This window comes from Electrona antarctica, assembly GCF_951216825.1.
Source record: "Electrona antarctica genome assembly, chromosome: 1".
Lineage (NCBI taxonomy): Eukaryota > Metazoa > Chordata > Actinopteri > Myctophiformes > Myctophidae > Electrona > Electrona antarctica.
In genome coordinates, this window is record NC_136806.1 from 11,783,180 (window position 1) to 11,810,323 (window position 27,144).

At 44.9% G+C, this 27,144-nt stretch overlaps 1 protein-coding gene across 1 annotated transcript; it reads right to left on the bottom strand.

Moving 5' to 3' along the window:
* Positions 1–3,204: 3,204 nt before the first annotated feature.
* Positions 3,205–4,449, bottom strand: LOC306913902 (neurogenic differentiation factor 6-B-like; the record flags this gene model as incomplete). Its single annotated transcript, XM_079490731.1, has 1 exon — positions 3,205–4,449. One exon carries the CDS (start codon positions 4,447–4,449, stop codon positions 3,205–3,207), a length of 1,245 nt encoding a protein of 414 aa, XP_079346857.1.
* Positions 4,450–27,144: the final 22,695 nt, after the last annotated feature.

Sequence of the window (27,144 nt, forward strand, 5' to 3'; positions counted from 1 at the left end):
CAACTATCCCAACCCCCGCTGGCTGCCCCTCAACCCGGCGTCTCATGCGTGGTTGTCTGTCTGTCTGTCTGTCTGTCTGTCTGTCTGTCTGTCTGTCTGTCTGTCTGTCTGTCTGTCTGTCTGTCTGTCTGTCTGTCTGTCTGTCTGTCTGTCTGTCTGTCTGTCTGCCACCAGATCAAATTAAATTGAAAAATACCGCATCGGAACTTAACCCGATTCAAATCAGAAATCAAGTCATAAAACTATAGACATGTTATTGAACGAAAGCTCTTGTTTTAATCTATTTAACCCATTTAGACCTGAGGACGGTTCTACAAATGCCTTCTAAATCCTGACAGTTTTCTGAGAAACCCAATGTTTCTATGCCAGTCGTTCTCAAACATTTTCATGTCAAGGACTCCCAGAATTACATGTAAATAGAATTAGGCTACATGAAAATATGTTGTTCCTGCAGGCACCCCAGAAGCAAAGATTTGAGGTAAAAATGTTCGCTCTGAAAGAATATATTCAAAGATATCGACCACATTTTCACGATTTTTCAAAAATTGCAGACCTACAAGCTCGTAGCGCTATGAGCTTGTAGATCTGCTATTTTTCAACAGAGTTAACATAAAGCATAACATAATGCTTGAAACACCAAAAGGGGTTCCCGCCCTTAATCACTGTAATTTAATATTTAGGCCTATGTTTCTTTTTTTGTGTCTTGTTTTATATTGATCGAATCGACGCAACAGGTTCTTATATAGGCTATCTTATTGTCAGAATTAATCAATTATCAGACTTGAGCCATGAATTAATTGTATGTTTTTGATTCGATATTTGTGTTTTAATTTACGTCTGTGTTAATATATAAAGCATCTTTCTTTACACTTCACTCACCAATTGATTCGTGCATAGTTTCATTTTTATCTCGTCTGGGAATCTTAATGAATGACACCTTCAGAGATTTTAAAAAACAAAACAAAGATATTTCGACCTTCATTTGAATTTATAGGCTGCTTTATTTTGACAGCATTTACTTTCTCCACAGTTGTTGCCTTATTATAAGCTCTCATCTTCAAAGAGAATGAATTGTTAGAACACTTCACTTTGGTCGTGATTTCCCTGTCGTGTCAACCAGCCATGAGTTTTAAAATGTTTGACTTGCAACAGTGATTTCGTATATACAGTCCATCAATGAGAGAAATTATTAGCTTTTTTGAAATTTCGGTAATGTCACATCATGTCATGTTACGAAATCAACTGAATTAATACAATCAAAATGTTGTGCAGGGGCAAAAATAAATAAATACGTAATATAGGCATCAGCCTATAAGCCCTATTTAATTTTTAAATAGCAAAAAAATAGCCGATCTACAAGCTCAGCACGAGTGTTGCAGCATGCAATGCCATGGCTGGCGGTGAGCTTGTATAGATATTTTCGACCATTTCTAAACAAATTTGAACATTTTGGGTGACAATTGGCTCACGCCCCATGCATGGGGAGACTGCTATATTCTTGATCAGGGCCATACATACATTGGTCTGTCTGACTCGGCTTTTTATGATTATGATTTTTATGGTGATTTGAATTTTGTTGTTATATTTTTCATGTCAGGTTATATACGAATTGAATACATGGACCTGAATGGAAACAAGTGTTTGACAGTGCACCTATAGGCCTATACTGATAACATTTCTGCCAATATTCATTCAATCAATCAAAGCACTATGCATGTAGGACTAGGAGGCCTATAAGTTCCAGTGAACGTCCCAAAAAGTCTTCCATTCCGTTGCATATAATCGATGTTCGCCATCTCCAAAGATTTAAGGCAAATTGTACGAACTATAATTATTCAGAATTTCAGACAAAAGTCATCCGTTCTCCGACGCACACGCACGCATGCACGCACTCTCTCTCTCTCTCTCTCTCTCTCTCTCTTTATCTCTGTGCGCACACACACACACACACACACACACACACACACACACACACACACACACACACACACACACACACACACACACACACACACACACACACACACACACACACACACACGTGCCGAATAGAAGTATTATACAACAGATTCTTCAAGATAAACAAAAGTTTAAATGCGTATTTGTACATAATAATAAAAGGTACAACATTGTTGAATTTACACCATCCATCGGGGGTCTTTTTGAAATACATCATATCCAACATACGGACTGTCTGTATGGTGAATATAAGATTAATTAAATAAATACGTCAATAATTTACATTCACCACCATGGCACCATCATCACATATATTCCGTTTTCTACAACAGTAGGCCTACACAGCTTCTCGTAAACCGTATAACATGCTTCCAAAATGGCTATAGAGAGAAATATTTTTCTCTCATATATATTTTTTTAAAACATTGTTTTATAGGCCTATAATGGTTGCAGTTTTAATTGGGTGTATATATGCTAGGGTCGGTCAGGCTGATATAAACGCCTTTTTCAAGGGAAAAGGCAAATATAACATTTTGAACCAGAGATTGCATTGGGGCTGCTTTGCATAGCTCAATTTACCTTTATTGCTAACAGATTGAATGTCTTGTAGCTTCAAATTCAATCACGTCCGAACAAATAAAACTCAATGACATTCCCTGATGACGAAGTGAAGTTTCTCTCTCTCTCTCTCTCTCTCTCTCTCTCTCTCTCTCTCTCTCTCTGTCTCTCTCTCTTTTTAGAACGTTATCCTAAACTTAATTCTTCCCTATATTTGATGAATTCATTTTAATTAGCTTGAATTGAAAATGTTGAATCCCTAAATTCATACAGGCCAAATTAAAATGATTATATAATAGGGGCCTATAGTATATATATATTTATAAACAAGTAGATTGCCAGCTCATCTCACCCACATGTCCAACAATGCTGCAGAGGCTTAAATAAATAAATAAATAAATAAATAAATAAATAAATAAATAAATAAATAAATAAATAAATAAATAAATAAATAAATAAATAAATAAATAAATAAATAAAATCAAAACAAAACAATGGAGGAAAAACATAAATTAATTGCTCAAAACTTGCATCACAAACGAAATACATTCTGTAATAAGTATACATGTTTTTTTTTTTGCAGGATCATCATGTCCAATTCGTTTATTCCCTTCCATGGCATCTGCGTGGGAATTGGATCCCTCCTTTTAATTATTATTTGTTTTAACTTGAACGTGGTCCAATGCCTTAATTGTGGAAAGAAGAGCCATTCATGTCTCCATGCTGTGCTTGGTAGGACGGGTGTGTGCGGAGGTGGTGCAGGTCGTAGGGCGTAAAGCGACCCTCCCCGGGGGAGGACAGTCCTCGGTGGTGGTACATGGAATTCTGCCCGAGCACGGTGGGCCGCGTCCCCGGCATATAGCGCATGCCGTGATAGTGGCCCCCGTGGCCGGCCTTAATGTTGTAGTCGGACGGCTCGTCTGCACTGTGCGCCTTGAGGGAGAAGATTCCGTTGAAGTTCATGGGCGGGCTGAGCTCGTGGCCCTCGAAGTGTGCAGGACTCCCTCTCCCCCCGCCGTCGGGGCCGGGGGACGCGGAGGTGTCGTAGGAGGAATAGGGCTCGTAGGCCGAGCCGCCGTACGAGCTGTAGTGTCGGTGGAAGGGCTTGGCGCTGACGCCGTCCAGGGCGCCGTGGCCGTGTCCGCTGGCCGGCGTGCCGACGTCGGAGCCCGGCGGGTACACGGAGGAGTACATGGCGTCGTAGGGCGACCGGCCCGCGGCCGTGGAGAACATGACCTCGCCGTTGTGGTCCGTGAGGAAGTTCCTGGCGTTCAGCTGCAGGCAGCCGGCCACCAGGTTGGTGGTGGGCTGGGATAATCCTTTGCACAGGGTCTGCACGAAGGCGAGCAGGTCGGGCCTCTTGCCCGCCGACAGCGTCTCCGACAGCGCCCAGATGTAGTTCTTGGCCAGCCGCAGGGTCTCGATCTTGGACAGCTTCTGGGTCTTGGAGTAGCAGGGCACCACCTTGCGCAGGCTCTCCAGCGCCGCGTTCAGGCCGTGCATGCGGCTGCGCTCCCGCGCGTTGGCCTCGTGCCGGCGCACCTTGACCCGTTCGTTCCTCTCCTTGCCAGGCTTCTTTTTCCGCGCTCCTCCTCGCTTCTTGGCGACGGGGTGGCCGTTCTCGTCGCGTTCCTCCTCGTCCTCCTCCACGGCCCTGATCTCCTCGTCCTCTAGCTCGTCCCGGTCGAGGTCGGAGGTGATGTCCTCGTCGTCGTCGTCTCCTCCTCCTCCTCCTCCTCTCAGCATGATGCCCGGGTTGGAGGACAAGTCGTCCAGGTTGTGCCTGCTGCCGCCTCGACCCCCTGCACCGTGGTGATGGTGCTCTTGGTGGTCCTGCAGGCTCTCAGGTAAGCTGTCGCTGCGGGGGTAGTTGGCACCGAACCGGGGCTCGCACGTCATCATGTCTGGCTCCTCAAATGGCAAAGTCAACATTTTCCTTTCGACAGCAAAACAAAAGACATAAACAACAATGAGGAGGGCATGGGGACGGTTCTTTAAGGTTGTTGTCACTTAATTACCTCAGTCTCGAATGGAATGGGTCCTCCCAGGAGGAAAGGAAACATTGAGATGCACTAATTGGCAAGCAAGGCCAGTGTCACACACTGACACCTTCTCAAAGACATTTGTCTTCGTTCATTGTCTCTATTTATAGGTGGCGAAAGAACAGTGGACTAATATTAAAAAAAAACCAAATATATAGGCTATTGAATCGAATTGTCTAATATGCTATACCAATAGGCTAATTAATTAATTAATCAATTCACATAAAGCAGACACGTACCTCTGACTTCACACATCAGCGTGCAGCGCGCATGTTCCCAGATTATCTCCTTGAAAATCAGCAGCACACTTGCAAACAAAATAAGCGCCAGCCCAACGCGACTATAGCCTAGGCTACTGTCTGCAGAAAGAAGTCTATTTCTCCTCTATTTCTGTCTACACACATACCCCCTCCCTCTTTCTCTCTCTCTCTCTCTCTCTCTCTCTCTCTCTCTCTCTCCCTCTCGCTCTCTCTCGCTCTCTCGCTCTCTCCCTTTCCTCTGTCTTTGAGAAATGACACTCATGCCAACTGCCAGAGCGGGTAGGTACCCATGCCATCTGCCGCTGACGTCTTGTGGCAGCGCTGATCACGTGTTCGCCCGTCCCAAGGGACCGCCGTCCGCGCACCGATCATCTGGCATCTCCCGGTAATGGGCACCGTGAGGCCCGCGTTTATACCGTCAAAAACACGGCCCGGAGAAGGATAACAACTAATATCTGTCCGTTAGAACGAAGGGTGAATTAATGGATACATAATATAGTCGAATAATGCAGAGACTGTGTGATGTGTGCCGTGTGCAGGTGTGTGCAGTTCTCAATCTCAACAGGTGAGCAGGAATACCGGCGAGCAGAATATGGATGAGGTGCAAGACTATTAAAGCAGGTTATAATTTATACTTTTTGCTCCTCCAAAGTTTAGGATATAGGCAATATATTTATTATGGTTATTCCTGGCATGTTTAGCATATTCCGGTAAAGTATAGGCTATAAGATTTTCATGTTTTTACTCCACCATAACTCATTCTTTTTTATTTATTTATTTTATCATAAATTGATTAATTAACACTAGAAAGCATATATAAATCAGTTCAAGCCATATGAAAATAACGATAAAGTGTCACACGATAATAAATAAAGACATAATTTGCAAATTACATTAAGTTTTATCAGTTTTAAGATAAAAAAAAAAAAAAAACTGTGTGCGTGAAATCCCTGAGTGCGGATCCATATCTAGTAGGATGTTTTCAGAATACCAGAGGGGCTTTACACCATGGTACCTCGGGCACCTCTGCACCACAGACATTAAGCACACCCCATGGAAATGGCCCTGCGGTGGCACGCTGCCAATTCCACACTGGGGCACAGCTGGCATTGGATATGGGTATATGCACTCCGCTCAGTTAGTGTTGTGAACATGCACACACACACACACACACACACACACACACACACACACACACACACACACACACACACACACACACACACACACACACACACACACACACACACACACATACACACACACACACACACGGTATACCCATGGAGGTATGAATGACCTTGTTGCAAGGAGAATCAATTAAAGTGCCTTATCAATCTCTCTCTATTGGACATTACAAGACATCGATCTGTGATATGAGCCTGGCAGCCCCCCATGCTCCGCTGATTTGATTGCGCGTAGCATTGGAATGCACCTTGAAAAATAAGTTCAGAGTTTGAAAGGCTGCATTAAAGGTATAATGTTGTGTACGCGAGCTGGACAATGACAATGACAATGACAATGACAAATAATGACATGCATGCATTTAACCTGACGTGTATATATATGTATAGGCCTGTGTCTGACAGCACAAGTTAGGGTGAGCTCACCAACACACTTACACATGCAAATGCAAACACAAACAAGTCAAGCACGCACGTTCATAAATCCACATGCCCCCACATGCACACATTGATGAATGAATGCACGCACGCACGCACGCACACACACACACACACACACACACACACACACACACACACACACACACACACACACACACACACACACACACACACACACACACACACACACACACACACACACACACACACACACACACACACCCCAATACATATACAAAGGACTATATCCATTCATTGCTGCCTTCCCCCCAAAATGCCTCAGCTGGTGTGCTGAACGTTCTGGTCCAGCACACACACACACACAGACACACGCACGCACGCACGCACGCACGCACACACGCACGCACGCACGCACGCACGCACGCACGCACGCACGCACGCACGCACGCATGCATCAGATGAGTCAAACTCCCCATCTCAGACTAATCAGTTGACTGCACTAATTGCAAATGCAAATATGCAAATTTATATTAATTAATTACTCCACTAATTAGTTCTCTTGTCTTTTCAGGTAATAAATCATGGTGTGGTTGAGAGAGAGAGAAAGAGAGAGAGAGAGAGAGAGAGATGGTGATCTTTTGTCTGCTACATTTTCTTGTTATAGGTTGGAAACTAAGCACCAATATATCTGACTTTGCGTGACATCTTGTAATCGTGAGATGGTGTTCTACATGAACCTCCACTTAAACTCTCAAGTTCCTTCCATCAGAACCAGAATACAATCCCAATTAATTATTTCAATTCATCTTTTATGGGTCGAGCATCAAGAAGAATCCACTATCTATAGAAGCCTTCTAATTTTGGAGATACTACACCAAATAGCACGTACAGGTTGCTAAATCAGGACGTCTCAAATTTATTTGACTCTCACTGACAGCTCTTGCCTGTCGGCTCTTTTAATTATCACATTATCAGCTTTTATAGGCACGGTGTGAGGTGTAGAAGTGCAAATGAAAGTGCCACTGTTCTCACGCTGAGTTCTTGCAAGTGTTTCTCAATTGATGTCAGCAGTTACGGAGAGAGGCTGTCTCTCAACGTGAAGTGTGCGAGGTGAGACGAGGAGTAAAGTAGAAAGGACTCAGGGTTGGTAATTCAACCACAGACTGAGTTGAGCTAACTGTAATGTTGATAATTATAATGGCATGTGTGTGTGTGTGCGTGTGTGCGTGTGTGTGTGCTTGTGCTGAGGTACAACATTTTCAAGAAAATAATAGTCAAAGGGACAAATAGAGAGTTGAGACTATAGAGAGAAAGCTACCGATAGAACTGTGAACCATGTGGAAAGAGAAATCGCTACTACCTGAGCTGAACTGAAACAGAGGCATCTATAAACGGCAGTGAAGACATGTGTGATTTGATGAGTAGCCTACAAGGTGGGCTAATGAGGGACAGGTGAGAGAGAGGAATGTCCCGGGTTAAACATGCATGTGAGGCTTTGGTGAGAAGAAAAGTAGGACAGATTAACAACTGTGAGTAGTTAATACACCGGGGATGAGGATCTCTGGAATGAGGGTGTGTGAATGCGACTATAAATTATATACTGTAGAGTCCCCTCTATTCGGGGGCCATGCAAGTCGGGAACGATGAAAGTCGGAGAATACACGCCCCACCACTCATTGCACAGTTTTCCCTTGATCCTGATGTACTCGGACCGCAATGCCACATAGACGCGTGGCATTAGACGTGAGCGTAGTCAAACTACCGGTCTAATGTTTCTGTTGGTATCAAATCTCACATTTAGGTCAGTGATATTGAAAGATTACCTCAATGCAATGACCCTTCCATTTATCAATACAATGTTTTGTATTCTCCCCATTGCTAGTCACAGCATGCGAGTGAAGGGAAGGCAGGGTGTGTACTGTGTGACTAAAATGACTGTAATGCCACAATACCTGCAGGAACATCTAGGGACGGAGGGATCTCATCATGTGCCCCAGAGCAAGGCACGAGTCCCAAAACATGCTGCATTGGAGGCTTTTACAGTGGTCAACTGCACATGGACTGTGTGTGTTTGTGTGTGTGTGTGTGTGTGTGTGTGTGTGTGTGTGTGTGTGTGTGTGTGTGTGTGTGTGTGTGTGTGTGTGTGTGTGTGTGTGTGTGTGTGGTCGCCTCCTATGGGCACAACAACAAAGACAGCGACAACATTGGACTGAGTTGAGATTACAAGTAAGGAAAGACTGCATGTCTTCCTGCTGCGGACCATTCTGTTTCTCACTCTGTGTTCAAACTTCAAACATGTTGCCATTGATGAGTGCATTGTTGTTTTTACCTTGAAAGCGAGATTACAGGTTCTACCTTCTAAACTTAATCTCTCCATCTGGTTTCCAGGCAATCATGCTCCTCACTGTATCCATCATGGCCATGAACAAATAGCTGAAACCATGTCCCACATCTTAAATGGTTGCCATGTTTACAGGGGCCTTTACATAAGTAGGCATGACAGAATAGTGGATTTGATATCGAAAGACATCTCTTCCATTTTCAGGTCCTCCATCATGCTTTATAAGCATTCTACTGTGAAGCCGAGGATGTTTAACCTGTGTAATGATGATTCTGTGTTCTCTAACATTTCAGCTAACACCCCTGATGTCATTGTTGTAAATGAAAACCATAGAGAGGTGTTCATTCTCGAGGTCAACTGTACCTTTGACTATAGCCTGGAAGAAGACTTTCTAACCAAAGTGCTGAAGTATCAGCAGCTAGTGCAGACCACCAGGCGGCGGCGGCGGCGGCGGTGGCTCAGGGGTAGAGTGCCTGGATGGTAACCGCAAGGTTGCCAGTTCGAACCCGGGCTCCCCCAGAGCTACTGTCGAAGTGTCCTTGAGCAAGACACTGAACCCCTAATTGCTCCCGATGTGCTAGTTGGTGCCTTGCATGGTTTCAGCTGCATGGTGTATGAATGGGTGAATGTAATGCACAATCTATGTAAAGCGCCTTGGATAAAGGCGTTTATAAATGCACCATTTACCATTTACCATCTCACAGCTAGGCTACAGATGTAAACTTTTAGTTTGTATCTTTGGCAGCCTATAGGGCATGTGCATAAGTTGGTTGTGAGGGGCTTACAAATGGCCGGCCTTTCCAAAAGGAGAGCCAAGCAGTTAGCGAGGTACTGCTCAGTTTCAGCCATTATAGGAAGCCGCTCAATTTGGAGGAGGCTTTGTTTCCTTTATCCATGATTTATGTCTGCTGCCCTGTGTCCGACATGTCAGCTGTACTGTATGTAACGATGCTTTGCCGTCCATGCACGTTGTAACTGGCTGCTCTCCCACTGTCAAACTGCACTGGCAGTGTTTATGTCCTTTGTACAAGGTATTCCTGTACTTCTCATTATGTGGACATAAATAAACATTTCAAATGTGTGTGTGTGTGTGCGCGCGTGCGTGCGTGCGTGCACGCTTGTGCATGTGTCAGTTGTGTGAATATGAAACTCGGGAGGGTGGCTATCAGAAGCTTAGCAGACCATTTTCAGTGTAGACGGGCCTCGTCAGTGGGAAGGCCCCCTCCTCCCACTGCACAGAAGAAGATGTGCGGCGGTGGATAGGAGGGCAGGGGATTGCAGAGCTGATTACCACAGGCCAGGTCTTGGACTGGTGTCCTCCAGCTGTGCTGTTCTACCCAATTAGAAGCTCCATATGCTACCCCACTCCAACGCTGAATGGCACCACCTCCTACCCGCACAGGTGGGCACTATACTCTACGTGTATGTGTCTGCAGTTTGTTGTTGTTGTTATAGTTGTTGTCAATCAAATTCTCGCGCAAACACTCCAATGAGAAGTCATAATTAGCTGTCTTATACGGAGATGACAAGCGTCTTAGTACTTGAGAGGTGAGATTCTATAATGCGGCTCACCACAGGTCCTTTCAGTTAATATAATCACCTGAGGCTTAATTAAATCTGTGATGGTCCACTATTAAGGCAAAATCTTAATCTTATCTCTTTCCCCCCCGCCTATTCTCTGACCCAACTGCTGCTTCTTTAAATGCAGGAAACAAAGCAGGTAATTCAGGTGGGCGGCATGTTGATGTGCTAATAGTATTAAAATATGGGGATATGAATAATGGATATGTTTTTTTGAAAAATGTATAATGTAAATATGTTGGTCCTGTTTCCAGCGAGAAAGACAGGAGGGAGGAAAAGAAGCTGGAGGCGTCCCCCCCTCTCCGTTTCAAAAGACGGTCTGTTCGCGCACATTTAAAGCGGCTGTGACAATCTGTTGGGGTAAAAGACAACACTTCCACATCGAAATAGTGGTGGAATAAATAGAAGGAGAAAAAAAAGGTGTCAGATATCATATTTATCCCATTCTGAACGGGAACACCTTTTTGTGTTTTAAGCATCGTTATACTTTAGCTATTGAAAAATAGCAGATCTACAAGCTCATAGCGCGGCACCGAGTGCCGCGCTACGAGCTTGTAGATCTGCTATTTTTGAAAAATCGTGAAAATGTGGCGCACATCTTTGAATATATATTCTTTCAGACTAGAGCGAACGTTTTTAACTCAAATCTTTGCTTCTGGGGGGGGTCCCTAGAACAACATGTTTTCAGATGGGCGTCGGCGGCCACATACAGACAATTCTGGGGGTCCTTGACATGGAAAGGTTGAGAACCACTGACATAGAAACGTGGGTTTTTCAGAAAACTGTTTTTTTTTTAAAATCGGCCTCAGGTCTAAATGTGTTATGTAGGGGAAATCACAGCTTTTGTTTTGTATGATTACCTACCACCACATATAATATATGATAAACTATGGATCATTGTGTGAAATGGAAGGGATGCATGCTTTATCACATTATATAGGCTATGTGGTATATAACACTACAGTAAGATCAAAGGAATTAGTAGAGTCAATCATACCACGGTCAGGGAAAATACACGTGTCTGATTGGCTGGCAGGTGTGCACTGGAATTGCATATCGGGCCATCTCAAACATATATAATACACATTTCCTAAATATCTTAGCAGCTTTAAAAGTATAATGGAACACTTGGTCTTACTTGGATGTGTTGTATAGAGTTTGCATATGCTGTTGTACTTTTGACTCCACTAGGAGGGGAAAAGGTACATTATGAATAATCACGTAAGCCATATTTCAAATAAGTGTGAAAATAGCCGATCTACAAGCTCACATATATGTTATTTTCACTTTGATATTGTGTGTACTTTTTAATTTATACTTTTGAATAGGCTACTTAAGTATTTATTTTTTTAAATATTGAATATGAATATGATTGAGTAGAAAGTAGATACGAAATACTTTGAATGTGTGAACACAAGTAATGACAGCTGTTTTTTGACCGCTACAGACAACCCTGTCTCCCAAGCTATTCTGAACGAAAAACGTTCAGAATGAACGTTTTTCATTTCTCCGAAACGTTACTACATAACGTTTAGCTTGGGAGACAGGGTTGCTACAGAGCAGCAGAACTGAATTCAACTTTACTTTCACTCAGTGAGTGAACTGATGATGATAGCTGGAATACAGTAGGTACAGTAAGATAGCTGCAGGCACCATTTCTTCCCCAAGTGCATGACCATGGATGTGTTTCATAGATTTGTAAGAGAAATTAATCAGAAATCCATGGACCAGCTGTAGAAATTGAGAGGAACTTTTGGGCTACCAGCAGTGGACGCATGTGTTTGTCATGAGTCCGACACCCTACCCAACACCCAACCCTAAACCTAATCTCAGATAGCCACGGGTTAGTTGTAACCTGCCACACATGTCGGGAGCCACGGTATAGTTTTAACCTGGACACGGGTTTGTTTTAACCTGCCATGCATGTCAGGAGCTACAGGTGAGTTTTAACCCGGCCATGGGTTAGTTGTATGTCGGGAGCGGCAGTGTCGTTGGACTAATGCCTGTCGGACTGTTAGTATGTCTAACAAACGTATACTATGCACCCCACCAGCAGTGGCAACTGCTGTGCCACCATACAGCAGTTGAGGGCATGAGGGCAGCCCACTGGGAGTAGAAGGCCTTGTGTCGGTGACGGGGTCAATCATTGCTGAAACAATTTGCTGCAGCCTGCTGTAACAAAGTGCTCACCCATCGCACCAGGTCTTGCTCTCATTGCAACTTGCTGGAGGTCCCTAGTGGCCATGCTGATGTCTGCAGTAGACAGTGGCACCACCTTTTCACAAGGACATCGGGAGAGAGCATCTGCCTTCTCTGTCCGCCACTTGAAATGTGTGAGGAAAGCACAGTTGGTGTTGTAGAGATAGGAACAGGAATGGTGGAGGTGAAAAGCAGTTGCATGTTTCCGGGTAGCCCAGCCCAGCCTGTGTGATTTCTGGTCTAGAGGGGCCCCGCCCCATCGTCCCCTTCCCTCCCCGGTATAGAAAACAGCGGAGACGTCACCAAATTTTGAGCGACGCACCTCTGCACTGTTATTGGTTATAGCGAAATACAAGGAAGTGGGCTTCCTATGCCAAATGTTCCAATAGGTTTCCCCATGCAGGCTTTCATCTTTGAGCCGAATGCGAACAAAAATGAAAGCCTGGGTAACGAGACTAGTTTCCGGGTGCCACCACACGTTCCCGCCACCTCTGTCTTCTCTGGGACAGGGTGCCACCTCTGTCCTCTCTGGGACAGGGTGCCACCTCTGTCCTCTCTGGGACAGGGTGCCACCTCTGTCCTCTCTGGGACAGGGTGCCACCTCTGTCCTGTGCCACCTCTGTCCTCCCTGGGACAGGGTGCCACCTCTGTCCTCTCTGGGACAGGGTGCCACCTCTGTCCTCTCTGGGACAGGGTGCCACCTATGTCCTCTCTGGGACAGGGTGCCACCTCTGTCCTCTCTGGGACAGGGTGCCACCTATGTCCTCTCTGGGACAGGGTGCCACCTATGTCCTCTCTGGGACAGGGTGCCACCTATGTCCTCTCTGGGACAGGGTGCCACCTATGTCCTCTCTGGGACAGGGTGCCACCTATGTCCTCTCTGGGACAGGGTGCCACCTCTGTCCTCTCTGGGACAGGGCGGCAACCTGTGTTGCTTTTAGTGGTATAGGCCAGGCTTCAGTAAGTGCATGCAGCGACACCGGCATTGTTCCAGATCGTCCGCCCCCTTCTTTGTCAGGCAGTAGAGTGGGCTGGCGTGGCGATGGTGGACAATAACTCACACAAAACAATGGTATTAAAGGAAGCCAGGTCCAGGAAACTGCACAGCTCAGTGGTGACACTGTGTAGTGCACAGGCCAGACTCTGACAGCAGCCATTACATAGGCTGGATCCATGGTCACTCTTGTGCTCGTTGGATATCTCTCAACATCCCTGCACACCACCTGTTTAGTACAGTACAGTACAGTACAGTACAGTACAGTACAGTACAGTACAGTACAGTACAGTACAGTACAGTGTATGGTACAGTACAGTACAGTAACTATCAAAATACAAGTATAGTTGGACCGCTCAGTTCCCACGGGTGTGATTTGTTTTTGTTTTGTCATATTTCCCCCACCCTTTTTCGGAGGAAAACATTCTTTGTAATTTTAATTGTGATAACATAAAAGCAACAACATAAATGTAAGGAAATAACAAAGAGTCAAAACAGTTAGTAAATGCAGACCAAATAGGAACTAAACAAGAAGAAACATGCACAAAACAAACAAACAAAAAAGAACAAAAGGAAAGAAGACAAAGGACAAACAAGGATTAAGCTTCTTTGGTGATTTCCCTGCGTTGGTGATGATGATGTATAAGATCTGGATGCTAGACGATGAGAGGAGGATTTCAAACTGATGGAAATATAAATCAAACCCAAAAAGAAGAGAAAAAAAGAGAAGACAAATTAAGCAACAGTGAAAATACTGAAATAGAAACTAGATAAACTGAATGAAATTATCAAATACTCAAGTCTGTTTAGTGTGTGTGTGTGTGTGTGTGTGTGTGTGTGTGTGTGTGTGTGTGTGTGTGCGTGCTTGCGTGCGTGCGTGCGTGTGCGTGCGTGTGTGTGTGTGTGCGTGTGTGTGTGCGTGTGGGATGCATTGTGTGCTTATAGATTGTCTATTTTCACTAGTCCTGGTATAAAGTTAAACGTGATGCCTATATAACAGTTATCTTTTGAGACGTTAATAAAGTTTTACAAGTGACATTTTGACTGTGAAAGGGGCAAATATCAGATGCGTCCCTCCCAGGGCCAGGAGCTGAGCCGCAACAACAACCCATAGCCTGAAGTGACATGGCTCTGGGAGGGGGGTGAAGCCAGATTTGAATCGGTTTTGCAACACTGAATGTTGTCTACATCTCCTTTAAGTTTGAGAACAACTGTGGTGGATTCCACTGCATGCTGAATGTTACATGCTTGCATGCAATATTTGTGATGGTAGTCCTCTGCTGTGAATTGTGATCTTTAGAACTATAGCCTATATGAGGTCTATATGTTAAGCTACCCGAAGTAAGCTTGGATCAATAAGGTGTCAAATATGGCAAAATGTATTAAGCACATACAGAATATGCGGTACATTTGCAGTAGTGTCACACGCTGTAAGACAAGGCAGGACAGGAACAGAAGATACTCAGACTGTATGCTGGGCATACAGTGATAAGTACATACACAAACATGATATACATGCTTACACAGCTTAAGAGGGATTATAGTTGTAAGATTACGTACAGATATGGGTCAAGCCTTGTGTATATTAGAAGTGTATTTTCATATAAGTATCAGTAAATATTGGATAATCCGTATTATTTATTTATTTTTTGGATACAAACTTGGAGTTAATTCAAGCTTTGAATGGGTTGATTGGTAACTTTTGGATATGTTTTCCCAGCTGTGATATGGCTTCAAAATCAGTCGATTTCAAACGTTTGCCTCAATTACAATTAATGATTAAAATAGGCAGATCTACAAGCTCACAAAGTGTTGCGCCGCGACACACCGCTCCATCATCAGATGTCCAGCTGTCGTATAGAGCCACGCCTGGGGGGGGTGGTGGGGCCTAATATGATGTTGTTTCATGGCGCTCAACCATCTCTGGGGGCACCTTGGGGAAGAGGAGACAGCTGCTACAGCCTCAGAACCTCTTCACGTCGACTAAATCTACAGTTGATTCAGTCGACTAAAATGTATTTTGTCGGGCCTTGATGCTGTCGTAATGGCTGATTTTACACTTGCTGAAAATAGCCGATCTACAAGCTACAACACGAGCTTATAGATCTGCTATTTTCAGCATGCAACAAAGTGTAAAATGACTTATACTGGATCTCTTGTCCACTAGTCCCTTCTTAACATTTTAGTCAAGTTTTTATTTGTCGACGGAATTGTCAATATATATAGTCTTAGTTTTAGTCGTCGTAGCTTAGTTTTCATTTAGTTTTCATTTAGTTTTTGTCAGTGGAAAAAGGTAGTCGACGAACACTTTTCGTCTTAGTTTTTCACACTGGATCGTTAGTGGTGTATAGTGCAGTGGTTCTCAACCTTTTCCAGGCTACGACCCCCCAAAATATTTATATTTGAACAGGGGACCCCCCCCCCCCCCCCCCACCCTGACAAGCACTTGGAAGTAGAGGAGTTGAGACATTACATGTATAGTTTGTGACTCGGTTCCACAAATACAAATTGTGAAAATAGCCGATCCAGCTCCAACAAGCTTGAATTGAATTGAGTGGGCAAAACCACACCTATATTAGATTGTTATCACCATGAAACTTCCCCAGTTGATTACTTACACAAAGACAATGATTTATTGTATTACAAATTTAAAATGTTTAGTATGCAAATGAGGCATTATATAGTGAAAATATGCACCAACAAATATATATATATGAAAAATCTACTACTGTGGAAGGGTTATCATAAATTAATTTACTTATATTGATCGTATAAACAATTTAATATAGGTATAGTTTTGCACACTCAATTCATAATTAACGTTCCAATTTTGGAGCTCTGGCTCATGGACTACGAACCAAAAAGAACTGAACTGGTTCCCATTGGGAACCAACCGGTGGGAAAGGGCTCATAGAGACACCACTGTGGTTAATGAATGCATGGCTGCAACAAGAAAACAAGAAAGTCTATACCATTTGTGTCACAGCATTTATATAGATGGATGGGCATTGTGAAGAGTGCTGAACAAAACCAAAGACAGAGTCACTAGAATTTGAAAATACAGTTTTCTTTTATTGGGTCGACACCTAACAAAGGCAGGTAGGGGGGAAAAACGACAACATTAATTCTTCCCGGACTGGGGTTTTTCACTGAAGAGGTTCAGAGTCCATGCAATGATGCAAAGCCCTATAATGCCTATGGAAGACGTACTGTAACATGCAGTCTTCACCTGCCATCTCATTCTAAATTACAATGTTGGAGACGCAAGGAAGCAAGCCCAAATAAGCAACCACTGTACACAAAAAGGCAGACATGGCAACACTGGCTGAAGGAAGTGAAACAGAAACACTCCCGGAGAGTCTAGTGAGTCACAAAGATGCAAGATGCAGCTGAGCTAAGAGCAGGCGTCACTTCCTGGTTTTTAAACAGCTGGTGGATGGAAATGAAGCTCGCGCGCGGCTGCAACGAGTGTCATTTCCATCCACCAGCTGTTTTAAAAACCTGGAAGAGACGCCTGCTCCAAGGTCACATTCTCACCTAATACTTCGGTAGACTCGATGCGAATGTGCAGAGAAGTTGGGATTCTTGTATATTTAATTTGCTGCGGTTTGCCTTCACACTGGCTGTGTCAAGCGCAGCAATGAAACACAGCAGGGAATTTTATCAATGTGTTCAATTCATAAACTATAGCCTACACAGTGAAATCTATGGTGTTAAAATTATACTCATAACGTGCATGTTTCGTGCCGTCAGGGACTGGACCTCTCTCTCTCTCTCTCTCCCCCTCCGCACGCACTGTTCCTTTGGGCATAGAGGCACAGACAGAAAAAGTCCCTGGCCTAAGTCCCCACACAGTGACAGCACTCCATGTTTACGGCGCGCACAGACAGACAGACAGAATATTCTGTAGGCTACACTGCAGTGTTTTTATGTGTTTCCTTAAGCAATTGATTAACGTACTCGTCCTCATTTCGACCATGGGCTTCGGTTTTCTCATTCGACCACGTCTATCCACGGTAATGGGACATCTTTGCACTGCGTAAAATATGCCTTCTCCGTCTCCAACTGTGTTTAGCTCCTCACCCGCCACATTGTTTGCTTAATTTCCTTTATTTGCTGCGGATTGCATTCACACCTGCACAGAATCGTAATCAAGTGCGATTGGAAGCGAAGCGAAACCCCCGTTTTTGGTCGGAGTAGAATGCGGTTCTTTGATGCGCATTAGGATTCGAATGATGCTTCAAACCTGCCAAACGAAGCGCTCTTTCCGACAATGTGCAGCAGGATTCGTTTTAATCGCAGTAAAGCTTTCCGGTGTGAAGGTCACCTAAGTTGCATCTCGCATCTTCGTGGCGCTACTGTCTGGGAGTACTGACAAGGAGCCCTGGGCTGATCAGCCCAGGGCTGATCAGCCCTGGGCTGATCAGAGCAGGCAGGGCTGCTGCCCAGGTGTCATCACACCATCTTGAATTAGCATGCAAACAGGCACATACCTCCCTTCCCTTCCCTTCCTTCCACCACTTGCCCCATGCAGCTGTACTGTCCACCAAGGTGATCTGTCTCCTTCCTGTTCACCTTGGTGGAGACGCCAATTGGACCGGGACAGAAATCATCACCACATGCTGGCTTGTGGTGGACCTTTTGGTCAGAATTCCATTTTTGTCACAGACATACAAAATGAGAGGACAATGATAATTATGGTATCAAGGCCCCTAAACCATCTCGCCCCTCGTTGTTTTCCGCCGACCTCACGCCGACCTCACGCCGACCTCACGCCGACCTCTCGGTGCCGCGGTTCTTGTATTCTTTATTTTTGTTTTACTGAGAATAAGGTTAGAAATTAGTTTAGGGTTAGGCATAGTTTTTCTGGGGTTAAGTTTAGATATAGTTTTAGTTTTACTGAGGTTAAGTTTCTGGTTTAAGGACTTCAGTGTTTTGTACCATACTATTGTATGAGTACCGAACAAAGAATGTTTGCTTTCGCCATCTTTGTTGAAGAAGAGTCTGGGCAAATAAGGTTTAGTCTTACTAGAAGTACTAAAAGTTTCTCAATCTTCTATTTAAATTTAGTCTGGCTTAATCTAATTCTAGTTACATCTGAGGTAGGTTTACTTAGGTTAGGTTACTTTAGGAATACCAGGCCGTGCTAGCCTGGCTAATAAGCCAGACTCAATCCGCCGGCAGGCAATTTTCTTTTGCCAACGGCTGATTCGCGTCTCATCTATGTTCATGAAGTGTGGGTCATTACCAAAAGAATAAGGTCGCGAATACAAGCGGCCGAAATGAGCTTTCTCCCTTAGAGATAGGGTGAGAAGTTCAGTCACGCGGGAGAGACTCGGAGTAGAGACGCTGCTCCTTCGCCTGGAAAGGAGCCAGCTTAGGTGATTCGGGCATCTGGTTAGGATGCCTCTCGAGCGTCTCCCTAGGGAGGTCCTCGATGCACGTCCCACTGGGAGGAGACCCCGGGGCAGACCAAGGCGCAGATGGAGGATTACATCGACCTACTGGCCTTAGAACGTCTCGGGATGCCCCAGGAGGAAGTCACTAATGTTGCTCTGGAGAGGGAAGTCTGGAGCTCTCTGGTGGAGCTGTTGCCCCCGCGACCCGACTACGGATAAGCGGATGAAAATGGATGGATGGATGATTCGCGTCTGGCTTTAGCCAGGCTAAGGCCGCGCAGTTCCGTCGGCTGTACGCCCGGGGCGAGTTGGTAAAGGGGCGACTCGTCTGGTATTCATAATGATTACCAGAAACACATAGAGCTGATTCAGGCTGGATTTGTCTGCCAGTGTAAATGGGGCCTAAGTATGTCGGAACAAACACATGCACCCGTCTCTAAGACTTGGAGAGGTCATTCAGGTCAGGAGGTCTGCATGGAAAGTAAGTGACTGACTGATGAGGGTTAACTTGGGAGAATATTCTTAAAGGATGGCTGGCGTAGACATCCGGAGACCTATAGGCTGCTAATCCAGCCTGACAGCTTGTTGCGGGTTCGAATCCCGATCCCTACGGCCTTTGCTGGGTGTCACTACCCATCTCTCTCCACATCTTCTGTCGGTCTACTATCAAATAAAGGCATAAAATGCCCCCAAAATGTCTTACAAAAAAGAGATAAAATGTTATACATTAATTTTATGAAATAAATAAATACAATTAGAACATAATATAATATTAAATTGATGGCGATTGCCGTTGATGTTTATTGGCCCACAACGTGATAAATGCTCGGGCGCCCCGGGTGAATACTTAAGCTAACATTTATGACCTATTATTAGTAAGAAATTAATTGAAACCCTCCCCTCCTGTGATCCAGCGGCGTGTTGCGGGGTGTCATCCTGACTCTTCTTAATGTGTTGTGGATCATGACATATTACACATCCACTTTACAGGTGCTTTTCTTTCGTGTGACATATGGGGGCCAGACCAGATGTCATGTCATGTCATAAATATAAACGCATATTTCCTCAGCCAATGGCACACCATGTATGCCATACCCTACACTGTAATACAATAATTTCATGCTATTTGCAGCGACGGCTCCAGAAAATTGTGACTGGGGGGACTATAGGGGCTGGCTATTTCGATGGGGGGGCTAATGAAGTTGGGTTTACATAGAAGTCAGTCAATTGGGTTTGTGGGGAGGGGGGGGCTTAGACGGGGCTAAGCGCCGTGCACGCACACGCACGCACGCACGCACACGCACACACACACACACACACACACACACACACACACACACACACACACACACACACACACACACACACACACACACACACACACACACACACACACACACACACACACGTTCACTAAAGGCTATCACAGTAAAGTATTATCTGAAATTGTATTCATTAATTTGACACGCTGACAGACCCACAGACAGGGGTGAAAACATAATCCCCACTATACCGGTCAGTCCAGCCTGGCAGACATACAGGTCAATGTAAAACGCAGGAATAATAATAGTCCAATTATTTTCCATTGTTTATAACTCAAATATTGAATGAACCCGATCAGAGATCATATAGTAACTGAAAGAAGAAAGAAAAAATAGACTATACTGGATATAGTCTCTGCCTGCTGTGCATAATAGCAGCATTCATTTGAATATGAATGTTTGGGCTCCTTCAACACCTCCTCCTCCCCTCGTCGCCGCTCAGACTCAGAGGTGTGACCAGTTTGCTCATTTGCTTCATTCTGGTGAAAAGAGGTCTTTACAACAAGAAGCCTCCAGTCTAGCTGTGTGTTGGATTGTCAACACCCCCACCACGCTCCTCCTGCAGGAGTCATGTGTGAACTACTGACACCAGCACGGAGATCTAGGAGAGCAGTGTTTTCTCTCAAATGTTTTTATTTCAAAGATCACACCCTGTAATTCTGAGAGGGTGCAAATGGAACGAGAAGGACCCGTAATTATGGGTCCCTTTGCAACATTATAGTCACTGCATGTAATCTATGGACCTCACTGGCAGGTGAGTCAGTATAGGATACAACAGTATATGTCCTCCCGGTGGGGGCTCCTCACTGGCAGGTGAGTCAGTATAGAATACAACAGTATATGTCCTCCCGGTGGAGGCTCCTCACTGGCAGGTGAGTCAGTATAGGATACAACAGTATGTCCTCCCGGTGGGGGCTCCTCACTGGCAGGTGAGTCAGTATAGGATACAACGGTATATGTCCTCCCGGTGGAGGCTCCTCACTGGAAGGTGAGTCAGATACAACAGTATATGTCCTCCCGGTGGGGGCTCCTCACTGGCAGGTGAGTCAGATACAACAGTATATGTCCTCCCGGTGGGGGCTCCTCACTGGCAGGTGAGTCAGTATAGGATACAACAGTGTTGACAGCACAGCAATGTGTGTCAAGGTTGCACGTCGGGGAGGAATCAATACATTTACATGATGGGGTAAACTATATCTTTGCAATTTATCGTACGACGGCGAATAAGTATCTCTATAGGACTTAAGTTGGTTAAAGTCACCTCTATGTGAGCAGCCAACGTGGCATCCTCTGCATAGACCACGGTATAACTGCCAATGCCAATTTAAACAACAGAGCTCATTTCAAGTGCCATCAGAGAGCATGGATGCCCTCTTCAACCCATTTCATCTGCTCCATGTCAGAAGGCTGGAGCAGTGACGGCTGTCTCCCCCCCCCTCCCCTGTGCCCACCATGAGGTGGTTACGCTTGGCATCATGAGAGACGGCATCTCTGACGGGCTTCCAGAAAAAGGCAGCCCAGCCGCTCGGCAGCCAACAGGAAATAGCGTCTTCCTATTGGGGGTCGGCCCCCAGTCAAGATGGGGGGAAGCTTGGCTGTTTAAGAGTTGGGCCGAGGCCCAGACTCATAAAGCACCGTGTGCCACGGGGCACTTTGATTCTGGGCTCTCCATCAGTCACTCTAAACGGGAGCTCTGTGCGGCTTCGCAAAGGAGAATGCATGGGAGCGTGATCCATTCTATAAGGTGGGCTAATATGGCTTGATATGTAATGTCTGCTTTACATGTTGAGCGGAGTAAGGTTGCTGGATGGGTTGAATTGAACGGGTTGAGGAGAGTATACGCGGGTTAGAGGCGAGGGATTAGATTCCTACAGGGTCTAAAAACACCATCCTGAAAGTGCGTTTGTACTGAAAATGTGAAGCATCAGATCAAACGGATAGGATTGTACTCTCTGTCACGGTAATGCATCTGGGGTATACGGTACAGAAGACGGTAATTAACAAAAGCTGTACATAGGATGTGTACGAGGACAGCAATTAACAGAAGCTGCGCATGGTGTGTGTGTGTGTGTGTGTGTGTGTGTGTGTGTGTGTGTGTGTGTGTGTGTGTGTGTGTGTGTGCGTGTGCGTACTTACTGTATGTGAGCATGTGTCTATCCGTAAATGTGTGACTGTGCATGCACACGTGCAAGTGTGGCGGGATTTCTTTTGATGAAGGCAAAGCAAACTAATTAGCAGGCCCGGCTAACATCATCAGAGCAGCAGTCAGTGGCCTCTGTGATTTAATCAGCGAGCTTCAGGCCCGCGAGCCGAGCCGAGCCGACAGGTAAATGAAGGGACAGGTCAGACACTTCCACACCCCTCCCCTCGTCTCCATCCTCCTGTTGGAACAGAACCAGGAGGAGGAGGAGCTATAGAAGAGGGCAAGAAATACCTCAGTATAAGAACGTATACATACATAGGGCCTATATGCAACGCCTGGGATTCGAACCCGGGTCTCCCGCGTGGAAAGCCAACATCTTAACCACTATAGCCTAAAGGGGATATAGGCTCTATATGCATAGACATAAAGAGGTAGACGCCTCCTTCGGCTCTGGGGCATGTGCTCTCGAGAGTATAGGCAAGCTTTCCCTTCTCGAGATTCCTTGCGAAGCATATCGGAAGCATGAGCTTGCCAAGCTTCCGCGTACGTCACGGAAGGGGATGTTCGATATAGGCCAATCAGAGGCACGTTTGTTGTCTCACGCCCCTTGGATTGAAGTCCCGGAAAAGACGTGCTGTGATTGGCCAGTATAGTCACTTGAGTGGCAGCGACGCAGCGTGCCTTGCGCACTTCTGCTTGACTTCTGACTTTGCTGGAGACACATCGCTCCAATGAACTGCAGCGGACAATCTATTTTTATGGCTCTATTCTGGTCAAACAGAGTCCCTGACTCTGTTTGACCAGAATGGAACCAGAATGGAACCAGAATGGAACCAGAATGGAACAGAGCCTTCATTCAGGCGGCATTGAAGGAGAGGAACTGCCACGGCGGCCATGGACCCTGCTGAACCACCTGCACACTGGGGTCGGACGTTTCAAAACATCCATGACGAAGTGGGGCCTGACGGACGGAGCAGTGTCCTTGAGTGGGTTCCAAATGGCCCCTACATGTGTACGCTGTACGGTGGGGGGTGTAACTCAGAGTGTACAAATGGAAGTCCTGTACACTCTCAGAGTTATGCGGGTCCTAGAAAGTTTGAGAACCATGGAAGTGAAGGACGTCGGAAAAGTCCGGAAGTAGGTTTTTCCAAAATGGCGTATAGTGTGCACAGAGGCTATTCCCCCCTGCAGGCAGAGTCTCTGAGCCACTACTGTTACACCTACATACTGTACACACAATGCAACAATCTGCTATGCTGCATTACAGGAGCTGATGAGAGACGGGGCCTCATGCTGCATGCACACACTGGTTCTAAATGATGTGCTATGTACAGCATTTACATGTTAGAGCCTACTACGCTGTTTACTGTGTGCATGCATGCTTTTGTATATATGTATGTGTATGTATATGTGGGGTGGTGGTGGCTCATGGGTAGAGTTTCCGGATGGAAACCGCAAGGTCGCCAGTTCGAACCCGGGCTCCCCCAGAGTTAGTGTCGAAGTGTCCTTGAGCAAGACACTGAATCCCTAATTGCTCCCGATGTGCTGGTTGGTACCTTGCATGGTTTCCGCTGTCATCGGTGTATGAATGGGTGAATGTAATGCACAATCTATGTAAAGCGCCTTGGATAAAGGCGCTATATAAATGCACCATTTACCATTTATTTGTATATCCGACAACAAGCACACAGTTGGACACAAACATGCATGTGTTCATGAAGCGGCATGGCATACAGAGGCTTTTGAGGTTGGGACTTTATTGATTTCACTGAGGGAATTCGTCCTCTGCATTTGACCCATCGTAAGTGACCCATCGTAAGTGGGCAGTGCCGCAGTGGGCAAGTAAGCAGTGGTGGGTATAAGTGAGCAGAGTGGCCGGGGCCCGGGGGACCAGCTCTATACGGCCCGTTTTTAGAGTGCCTCCACAGTGACTGCCTGGCAGGATAATTCATGTCCTTTGGTGTATAGGTGAACCCAGGGGGAAAACCCACTTCAACATGGAGAGAACATGTCGAACAAAGAGAGAGCTCTGGAGTGTTCGAACCCGGGACCTCATCATTGTGAGGCTATAACCCATTTTGGGCGGGAACCCCTTTTGGTGTTAGCATTATGTTATGCTTTAGCTATTGAAAAATAGCAGATCTACAAGCTCATAGCGCGCCACCGAGTGGCGCGCTACGAGCTTGTAGGTCTGCTATTTTTGAAAAATCGAAGAACGACTGACATAGAAACATAGCTTTTTCAGAAAACTGTCAGGATGTAGAAGACATTTTTAGAATCTGATCTCAGGTCAAAATGGGATAACCAACTGATCCACAGCCACCGTGAACCCCGTCCCACCCACACTTCACCCCCTTTGTTTGCCCAAAGGAACGACGACAGCAGGAAAACACCAGCCGTGACTAGAATAAATATACCATGCAAAAAAGCACTCGTTTGTGCATTTTCTTTTACTACTACTGCAGGTTGGCTATGATAAAGAACATCTATATAGAGAGGCGCGGCACATAACATTAACAGCAACCAAAAAAAAACAACAACACAAATATTAACACCCTCACCAAATTTCTCAAACGAAGCGGACATGAACATTAAAAAGATCTTTGAAATACGGTTTATGGCATTTGGTTGCAGGCGGTCCCCGTTCTCACGCCTAGCAACGGGCTTTTTTTTGCTTTTTTTTATAGCGAGGGACCTAATACAAGATTTCTGTTCTAGCACAAACACAGTGGCCATGGGCGCCATGTAACAGCTGCCGTATAACCAATTAGAACCCGAGACCAGGTTCTAAACTAAATGTCTTCTAAATCTTGACAGTTTTCTGAAAAACCTGTGTTTCTATATCAGTGGTTCTCATGTCAAGGAACCCAACAATAATACGTAGTTGGCCGCCGACCCCCATAGGAAAATATGTTGTTCCATGCAGGGACCCCCCCAGAAGCAAGGATTTGAGTTAAAAAAACGTTTGCTGTGAAAAAATATATATTCAATGATTTGCACACGTTTTTCACGATTTTTCTAAAATAGCAGATCTACAAGCTCGTAGCGCGGCACTCGGTGCCGCGCTACGAGCTTGTAGATCTGCTATTTTTCAATAGAAACAGTTTGAAATAATGCAGGTTAAAGTGGTTAAAAAGCTATAAAGGTGACACAGATGCGTTCCAGGTCTTAATGGGATAATTGAATTAACATTCGCCTTCTGCTACGGTACTCAGCAGCGCTGTGTTGAGAAGCTATACGCATCGCTCTGAGTTCCATCAGTCCCTCTATGAATATGCATGTGGCTGGTGATAAATATGTGCACTGTGTCTAATGTTTGTGGATTTGCCTATGTGGCTGATAGGATAGTATACAATCACTACCTTGGGAAAAATATCATGGTGTGTGTCGTGTGTGTATATATATATATATATATATATATATATATATATATATATATATATATACATACACACACACTGTATATATATGGAGCTCATTGGATTGTCGTTTTTAGGCCCGGGGACCCATTGACTGAAGCTCGAGGTATTTGTATTGGCAGGGGGATTATTCTAAGTGGAACAGAGACACCTAGTGGTTCACTTTGAGTCTAACATGTTACATTCCTGATATTTTAGCTCAATCTGACAGAATCGATGTTCTCAGCATGACCCCATTTTAGAAAAATATCACCTCACGAATAGCCTCGTCCCAGGCTTACTTTTCTTCCTCACGAAGCAAAGGTGCTGTTTTCATAGGTGACTTTCTTAATAAGAGATGCACCATTTGTCTTCCAAACTGGCCAGATTATTAGTGATGTTATTTTGCATTGTCATTCAGTTGACTGCATTGTTGAATGTTAAAATAATGTTTTCTTTTCCTAAACTTTCCTAAAAGAAAATATAGGCCTATTTCAAAAGATATATATTTTTTAAATAATTGTATACATTTTAAAAACAAACAAATAAATCTATGAAATTCCATAAATAAAAAAATATATATAATTAAGAGGTAGTGAAAATTGCTGATCTAGAACCTCGCAAAACGTGTCCCAAAGCGACGTGCTTGTAGATCTGCTATTTTCACTAGTTTGGGTCCCGCGGACAAACATCTAATCTCTCTTTTGGGTCTCGGCCTGAATTAAAAGTTTGGGAACCAAGTCTGCTCTATAGACACTCAGCAGTCAAAATGTCTAACGTGACAGTAATGTAAACATGACTGCAGCATGGGTGACCCATTTATGATGAATTGAACATGGTGGGCCCTATTGTAAACATGAGGAAGAAATAGAGTCCGCAACACTGGTAGGAAACTATCAGCTCCACTGGTTTATTGATTCAACGTTTCGATCACTGGGATCTTCTTCAGGAAGGTCCCAGTGATCGAAACGTTGAATTTTCTACCAGTTGCGGACTCTATTTCTTCTTCTTGTACTGCCTTTTGTCCAGCACCTGGGCTAGAGTGGAGGTGCATGCTCTACTACCTTCCCTATTGTAAACATGACAGGACAGTGGCTGCAGCATGGGTGACCCCTGACCCCAAGAATGGTAGGAAACCCAAAGGACAGGCAGAAGTCGCAAGTTATTTCCATTTATATCAATCTTCTTCTGAATGAAGAAAGGCAGTACACAAGATATTTTAAATACCTAGTCCCATGCACAAATTGAAGCAGGTTGGTTGAATTATTCAAGGGATTTGGCGCCCGCCCCCTCTCTCCCCCTCCCCTCTCTCTCTCTGTCTCTCTCTCTGTCTCTCTCTCTCTCTGTGTCTCTCTCTCTCTC